Below are 8,804 nucleotides of genomic sequence, written 5' to 3' on the forward strand. Positions count from 1 at the left end.
TGAATCAAACATCTTCAGTGCTGCACCGAGCATGCACAGGGTATTTTGGAAACAGCTTACTCACAAATACCAAGGGCCAACGGTTTGTTCATTCAAACTGTGGAGTTCACAGTTCCATTTTTCAGTTCTTCTATTCCTTTTCACAGGATTGGTTTACTTTTTATAATAGATCTAGCATTTTCTGCTTCACACATACATGTGTGTGTGTGTGTGTGTGTATGTGTGCATGTGTGCATGTGTGTGTGTGTGTGTGTGTGTGTGTGTGTGTGTGTGTGCTGGTATTGGGACTTGAACTCAGGGCCTGGTCTGTCTCTTGGCTTTATCACTCAAGACTATCACTGTACCACTTGAGCCCAAGCTCTGTTTTTGACTTTTTGCTGGTTAATTTGAGATTAGAGTATCACAGATTTTTCTGCCTTGGCTAGCTTCAAACCACAATCTTTCGATCTCAGCCTCTTGGGAACGTAGGAGTAAACTGGATCCCAACTTGTATATATTTTTTATTGTTGCCCTACCTATTATTTCCAAAACTATGTCTGATCCACAATTACACGAAAAGCACATTAATTTTGCAGAACTCTATACCTTGTTTCTGTATTACTTGAGCTCAGAACTCCCCCTTCTACAATTATTTTAATCTGATTCATTAAAACACATTTTTGGGGCTAAGCAGCTACATGCCATTTTAGATATGGGGTTGAAATTTGAGATAGATAAGGCCACGAGTTAATGTCTTTCAAGAGTACATTCAAAAAGTATTGCAATTATTTGAAATTTTACTGTCCAAAATGATTTGGATACCTTTAGGGTAGGTAATTTTGTATCCCTAGGCCTCTGGAAACATTTGCTATGATATTAGAACTCAGCCTTGCTTTTTTCTTTTCCTCTTCTTTCCTCTTATCTTCCTCCTCTCCACCCCCATTACTGGTATTTGAACTCAAGGTCTTGAGTTTACTAGACAAGTACTCTACTACTAGAACCATGCCCCCAGACTTTTTTGCTTTTATTTATTTTTTTACAGATTCAATCTCCTGCTTTTTTGCCCTAGCAGGCCTCAGACCATGATCCTCTTACCTATACCACACAGCTGAAATTATAGGCATGTACCATCTTGCTTAATTTGTTGTTTTAACTTTTTATCCCCAAAACTTTTAAGTATAAAGCCCAATCTTCCTAATTTTTACCTCCTGAATTGCTGGGATAAGAGATACCTGCCACCATGTCCAGCCTTCTATCTTTGGATAGAAGGTGTACTGGTGTATTTATTTAATCTACAGTACCTCTTTCCTGTGGTTTTGCTATCTGCAGTGTCAGTTATCCAGCAACAATGGTGGTTGGGAAAATACTACATGGAGAATTTGTAAGTCTTAAACTGGGAGCCATTCTGTTTAGTGTGTTGCTCCATTTCCCTTACCCAGAACAAGAATCATTCCTCTGCTCAGTTTATCTATGCAGTATATGCTATCTGCTCATCAGGCACTTAGCACTTAGCTATGTGGGTGGGATTCTCTGTGGTAGCTTCAAGTGCTTGTGGTTAAGTGACCCTCATGGCATGCTGCTGCTTCTACAGTCACATAACTTTTGTTATAGTTTGCTGTCATAATGGTTCTATTTTATTATGAGGTGTTGTGCCTAATTTATGCATAACCTTCATCACAGTATGCATCTGTGGGAGAAAGCACAGTTGGAACTAGTATAATCCATTCTTTCGGTTGTTCATGGAGATCTTAGAATGTAGTCTTCCTTAGAAGCAAAACAATCCTTTTGTTTCAGAATTCAGGTGTCTCACCATGATATACTAACTAGGTTTCTGTTTTAATTATCATACAAGTGAGTGAGTCCTTTATTTATTGTTCTTTAAAAGTTGCACTCAGTTATAAAACTTTTTACTTTTCTTAAGTCGTGGAACTGCTTCGATTCCATGCATCGTAGAGCACAGACCTGAAATCTCAGAAAGTTGAAATCAAAGGCCATTTTTTCCCCTCATAACATTTGAAAGGCAACAGGTGGCATCAGGAATTCTCCCCCTCTCCCCCTTCACTCACAGTAGAGGGTACAGACAATGCGTTCTGCTAGCCCATTAGTAGAGCACGTTTTAGGCTTGCTGAAACTAAGCACAGCATGTAGTTGATCGCCTTATCACAAGCTGGAGAGTGTGTCCACTTCGCTTGCAGACAACACCCCACAGAGGGGCGTGTGGGGGGACCAAACGTACCCAGTATAGTCTTCAGCGGCTGACTTTATTTCTCAAAAGGCAACATGCCACACCTACTGACCACTCAGCTCTAATACTCTGGTATGAAAGCTTTGTGGCCAAGCTAAAAAGCCTTCTCAAATCTCCTTTAGTTTGTGTTCTTAAGAAGCTCCACAGCCCGCTGCGGTGGCAGGAAGCGAAAGGCTGGCGGGAGAATTCCCTGCGGAGCACACATTGTGGAAAGCAATGCATCCAGGGAGGAAGTGACCCTGGGAGGCTCATTAATTAGTAATCAGCACCCGGCCACCACCAGCGCCCAGAAACCAAGACCTGGCGCCACGCTGCGCGGCGCGCTCTCCAAGCCACCTTAGTCAGGACGGTGAGAAGTCTGTCGGTCCCGGGTTGCAGGGCGGAGTCTGAGCCCGCGATTGTCACCCCTCCCAGTCCCCATCCCCAGGGCGCCGGGACCTACCCAGCAGCAGCAGCCGGTGTGTCTGCTGCAGGTCGCGCTGGTGCTGGCGCAGCATGCGGTCGATGCCCCGGCTCACTCTCCGCGCCTCCCGGGCCGCCTCGCGCTCTTCGGCGCGCAGCTGCTCCGGCCGCCGGGCCGCTCCGGGCCGCGCGCGCACCACGCTCCGGCCGCCGCCCCAGGACAGCAGCGTCCCCGCCGCTTCGTCCCCGGCCGTGGGGGCCAGGGCCGGGGCCGGACTCGCATCCAGCTGTACATCCTCCCCCGGCGGCTCCGAGGTCACGCAGGGGGCGTCCCCGGGACCCCCAAAGAGCAGCGGCCGCAGACTGTAGCACAGCCCCATGGGGTCCCGGGGTGGCGCGGCGCCCAGGTCCCCGCGTGGGCTCAGGTCGGGGTCCCCGCCGAGGGGTGGGAGGGCACTGCACTCAGACCCCGCGCGGCGCTGCGGGCCACCCACTGCGGGCAGGGGCGGTGGCGGGTCCGGGCCGAGGGTCGTCGCCTCTGCCCCTCACGGTCCCGGAGGGCCATGATGCATTGTCCGCTGGGCGCAGAGGCTGGAGGCAGCCCGGGCTGCGGATCACCTGATAACGCCGGAGCCGCTCCCTACCCCCGTTACCGTAAATACCGGGCCAGTCCTTCCCACCGTAAATACCGCCGCGCAACAGCTCCTAGCGGCCATAAATACTGCCCCCTAGTCGCTTGCCTGTACCTTAAAGATCGCCGCCACCTTGGCTGACCTTAAGTAGTGCTGTGGGAAAAGTGGGCCAGTGGCGCAATGCATAACGCGTCTGACTACGGATCAAAAGTAGTGCTGTGGGTGGAGACCTTCCCTAGTTACCCTAGTGTAGCCACTAGGTCACAACCCAAGCTAGCTGAGCCCGAGAGACCCGCCTCTCCCCAGCCTTAAGATCTGTTAAGGATTTTGTTTGGATGCTACTGAAAGGGAAGATTTCTTTCTTGTCTTGAATTTTCTGTGAGTCTTTATTGTCAGAACTCTATTAATGTTCCCCTGCCACCCTTTTCCCTCTTGCTGTGGGTGAATAGATGCCCAGAGCAGAGATTCAGACTTTTCAATGGCAGCGATAGGCCCTTCCATTATGCCTGGCAACCTGGAGCTGGGAACTTCAGCCGCGAAGCTTCTCCCCTTGCCACAAGCAGGACTGCCCTCACGGCTGTTTGGGACACTTGGCCATCACTCTGAGAACAGCTGCAATTGCCACCGAAGCCACCTCATCTGCTCCAGCCATCCTTGCCTCAGACAACCTGATGATGTCAAACTAGGAGGGATGGAGGCTCTTTGTTATTGGGATTTTTGAAACATGCAGTTTTCACCGTTTGAGCTCCATTTGCTAGGTGAGCAATGCTGAAGGTCCAGTTCCCAGCCAGCTCATTGGTACAAAGCTGCACTTGTAGCAATTAGAAAAACATGGCAGCTCTTGCACAGTACTAAATAACAACAGAAAACCACCTTCAGGTACACGGGTTGTGGCTTTAAGGGTTTCAATTGCACCTGGACACTCTTTTTGTGCTCACTTTTTACTCATATGGACCTCCCCTCCCCCAAACACAGACTTTTTCTTTTGCTGGTCATGGGGCCTGAACTTTGGGCCTGGGCGCTGCCCCCTTAGCTCTTCAGCTCAAGGTTAGCACTCTACCACTTGAGCCACAACACTACTTCCAGCTTTTTCTGCTTATGTGGTGATGAGGAATCGAACCCAGGGCTTCATGCATGTAGGGCAAGCACTCTACCACTAAGCCACTTTCCCAGCCCCCACACACAAGACTTTTATATTACTCAACTCTTCAAACCAAGTGTGTTTGCAATAGTACATCTGGCTAATATTAACCATTTGGGATTTAGAAGCTGATATTCCCTAGTTGCTTAAACAACCTCCTAGAGTTCATTGTAGTCCTAAATAGCTTTACTGAAAACTTGAACTCAGTGAAACTCTAGTGTTTTCAGATTGTTCAACACTTTAAACTAGATATATGTGTAAGAGTTCATTTGGCTAACACAAACCATTTGGGATTTAGAAGCTGATTATTACCCCCAAATTTAAACAAGCTCATAGAAGTCAATGTGAACTGAAAGAGCTCTTGATGGTATTTTAATATGACTATATCTTGACCCCAACAAAATGTCCAATTCTAGAGGCTATGCCATAATTTCCAACAATCTCCACGATTAAAAATAACTAGTACATAAAATTATCATACTATTTATGTTTGCTAAAATAAAAATATGGATTTGAAAATTATTTAATTTGTTGTTCAACTATATAGCATTAAGAAGAGCAGAGCCATTCTGATCTGTGTGCTCACTCCATGCCTCCATAGATACAGCTCCACTGGGGAGCTGTAAATAGTTAACAAGCAGGTAGGTGGATTAGCCACAGCCTAGGGCTACTGGAAAACTAATGGGAAGGCATTGCTGAGGTAAGAAACTTTGGAGAACGGACCAAGAAAACCGCATGTTTCGAAAATCCCAATTACAAGGAACTAGATGTCCAGCCTCCATCTCTCCTAGTTTCACATCCTAAATTCTATTAAGTCTCTCTATGAGGGGCAGGGAAGGTATAGGGACAATAGATAGGAGATGGATGGGCAGGGATGGACCTGAGGACTACAGTTTCAGGTCCACAGTGGTACCACTCTTGTCTTGGGTGTCTTGTACCTCATTTACATAGGGTGTGAACCCAACCACCTTTCAAGCAACCTGTCAGGGGCTGCCTTTTGCCTGGTGAGAGCCTTTGTCTTTTTGGTAAGTAAATCCTATTCCCTTTTACTCACTTTTTGTTGTCTGTGGGTTTCAATCAACCAGTATTACCACTTGTCCAGTTATTTCCCACTTCATGTATATCAGCTTGTAGTGTTTTTGCAACAGATGCGTATTTCTAAATTGTTCTTAAAAAGAAGTCTGCTGCAACATATGCTCTTTGTGAGGAAAATGACATGGAATATTATTATAACTGGTAACTAGTATAAACAATATGGTGAGGAACAATGTGCACTGTCCCACTTAGTACTTAGTGTAAATATAATATTTGATTATAACTTTAATAAGGATGGATATCTGGAATTCAGTTTCTTTTTGAGGTCATATTAAGAACAAATGTATTATGTAATGTGTTTGAATAACATTATTACAAACTTTTGCCAAAATTATAGTGTACTTTTAGATCTTCCAGCAGTTGAAGGAGGGGATATTTGAGCAAAAAGCAGGACTGGTGAGAATTCCTTTTCTTTGATAACTTATTAAACTTTTGCCATCCAATATCACATGAAAAGGATAACATTGTTTATATATTTAAGCCAGTTGAACATGGAAACAAATATTGTCTGACTTTTCATTAAGTGTATATTCATAGATTAAGAATGGAGACCCTTGCTGAAAAAGTGCCATTTTCTGGTTTGAGATATCAGAGAATAGAATTTGGAACTGGGAAAAATGGACAAAAATCAAACAGCTGAAACCTATCAGGAAAGGAACTTCAGAGAAGTGAGCCTTATCTGTATATTATGTCTACCTAAATCTCTGGCTGCCTCGAAACAAACAACAATAGATGAGGTATATCTGGTGGCCTGACAAAATAGAAAAGCTAAACATATAGAGCCAAGATTTCATGTACTTCTCATATACAAGGAGACAGAGTTAGGATTTTGCATATAGCCAGATGGGCTTGTTTATAGGAAGAACAAAACAAAAATCATTCAATACAGAAGTAGAAAAGAATCCCAAGTGCCTACAATATATCATTTACAATATCTAATTGTCCTTTAGAAATTACTAGACATATACAGAAACAGGAGAATATGACCAATAGTTGAGAGGGAAAAATCATTAATTGATGCTTAAATGACCAAGACATAATTAGTAGATAACTATTTTCAAGCAGTTATTATAGTAGACATTTACTTATATTTATATTTTATGCATTAAAAGATGTAACAGTTGGGGCTGGGAAAGTGGCCCAGTGGTAGAGTGCTTGCCTTACATGCATGAGGCTCTGAGCTCGATTCCTCAGCACCACATAGGAGAAAAAGTCAGAAGTGGTGCTGTGGCCCAAGTGGTAGAGTGCTAGCCTTGAGCTGAAGAGCTGAGAGACAGTGCCCAGGCCCAGAGTTCAGGCCCCATGACTGACCAAAAAAAAAAGATGTAACAGTTGATGTGTTCATATGAAGGAATGGATGGAGAACCCAAGCAGAGATGTTAAAGCTATAAAACTCGAAGCAAATATAAGTAATAAAAGTAAAAGTTTAATGATAGAAATACAAACTTATTGGATATCCTTAACAGTTTGTTGAAGGCAGAACAAATCGATGAATTAAAAACTGTTATGTCAGAAACAAAAGCAACAGAGCAACAGCTGAAATGCTGAAAAGCAACAATTTGTTAGCTCCAAATATATCCTGAAAAATGTATTCTTCAACAATAAAGGGGAAAGAAGATTTAAGACACTTGTAATCCTATCTATTCAGAATACTGAAATCTGGATGATTGTGGCTTGAAACCACTGGGGCAGAAAACTCCATGAGACTTTATTTCCAAAATAACCAGCAAAAAGCTGAGTTGGAGGTTTGACTCAGGTGGTAGAGAACTAGCTGTGAGCATCAAAGCTAAAAGAATGTAAGTCTCTGAGTTCAAATTCTGGTATTAGCAAAAGAAAAGTCAGAATTGGCCACCAGCTGGCCCACATGATGAAAGTGCTACATGGAGCTCTTGAGGCAGAAGGCATGAGACGCCAGGTAGGATCCTATCTGGAGCAGAAGGAGCAATAGCAATGGCTACTATGTTGAAAAGTACAAAAACAAAGATTAAAACTAACACCACAAGGACTGACTCAAAAGGTAGAGCTCCAGACTAATTACCTATGGCTCTGTGTTCAATTCCTGTTACAGTCCCCCAAAAAGTTTAATACAATAAATCCCTGTAAAAGACATACATTGTCCACATCAAATCTAAAAGAAGAAATACTGTATAGAATCTAGATAAATCAAAATTATAATGAGGGAATTGTGTGAGCAACTTCATGTAAACACATTTGACAACTTAGAAATGGACGAATTTTTTTGAAAAACACAGAAAATACAAGAAAGTTAAATTCTAAGTAGCATTGTATCTAAACAATGAAATTGGGTTGTCACTAAAGGTGTCCCCAAAAGTAAAGTCCAAGAATTATTTTACTGGTGATTTCTGTTCAATATATAATGAAGTGATACTGTTAGTATTAATCCTACCTTTGGTCCTTAGCTTTTCCTAGACCCGATCTCCTCCCTGCCCTAGAGTTCCAGCCATACAGCTGGCCATTCCCTCTCTCTGCCCAGACCTACTTTGCACTCACTCACCTCACTTCCGCCCTCACTTCCTCCCCTGACCTACCTGACACCTGGATAGGGGCAAATGCCATGTGCTCCCTCTCCCAGGGGGATATGGCCCCTCTACTAAACCTTATAATAATAATCTTTCTCCTGTGCCTGTCTGCCTCAGTGTGGTCTCCTGGGATGGTCATGAAGGATTCTTATAGATACCAATCTTACATAAACCCCTTCAGAATATAGACAGAGACAAAATCCCATTACTCAAAACCAGCACAACCTTAATAACTATAGGACCAGACAAATTTAGGCTAAATTCCTCAGGAATAGAGATGAACAGGATCTTTTCAAATACTAGGAAATTAAATTTAGCAATAGAGAAGCTCTTAAAATGTCATAACCAAGTGGCATTTATTTCCATAATGTTTGAACATTTGATAATTTTCTAATGTGATTCACTACATTACTAGGATCATGGCCTACTTTTTTTTTGAGCTCTTTCAAAGCATTTTGTTTTTAATAACCTGGCAATAATTCAAAACATGGGGAAATTCAAACAAGTGAACATGGATTGCCTTAAATCAACAGGATCAAAGGCAAGGATGGAATCATCTCCATGGTGATTGGCGGCCTCCAATTGCTGAATCTCCAATGCGACCAGAAGAGAATGGAAATGGAGTGACCCTCAGAGGATGGGGTGTGGCTGCTGGGTCACTGAAGCATCTCTTGAAGGTGATGGGGTGTCTCCAGTACTTTCATCTGGAGAAGCAGGCAGGATGGGCTGTCCTGTAGGGTTGAATTTCTTCAGCATGTAGACCCAGTCAC

The 8,804-nt window shown here is 43.6% G+C and overlaps 1 protein-coding gene across 1 annotated transcript in view; it reads right to left on the minus strand.

Moving 5' to 3' along the window:
• The window catches only part of Gnal (G protein subunit alpha L), a 152,706-nt gene extending 149,700 nt beyond the window's left edge, over window positions 1–3,006 (minus strand). The window contains exon 1 of the mRNA XM_070029617.1: window positions 2,667–3,006. Within this exon, the coding sequence (XP_069885718.1) occupies window positions 2,667–3,006 (340 nt within the window). The remainder of the gene's footprint in view (window positions 1–2,666) is intronic.
• Window positions 3,007–8,804: the final 5,798 nt, after the last annotated feature.

This window comes from Dipodomys merriami, unplaced genomic scaffold (genome assembly GCF_024711535.1).
Source record: "Dipodomys merriami isolate MVZ:Mamm:240054 unplaced genomic scaffold, mDipMer1.0.p SCAF_2, whole genome shotgun sequence".
In the NCBI taxonomy this organism is placed as follows: Eukaryota; Metazoa; Chordata; class Mammalia; order Rodentia; family Heteromyidae; genus Dipodomys; species Dipodomys merriami.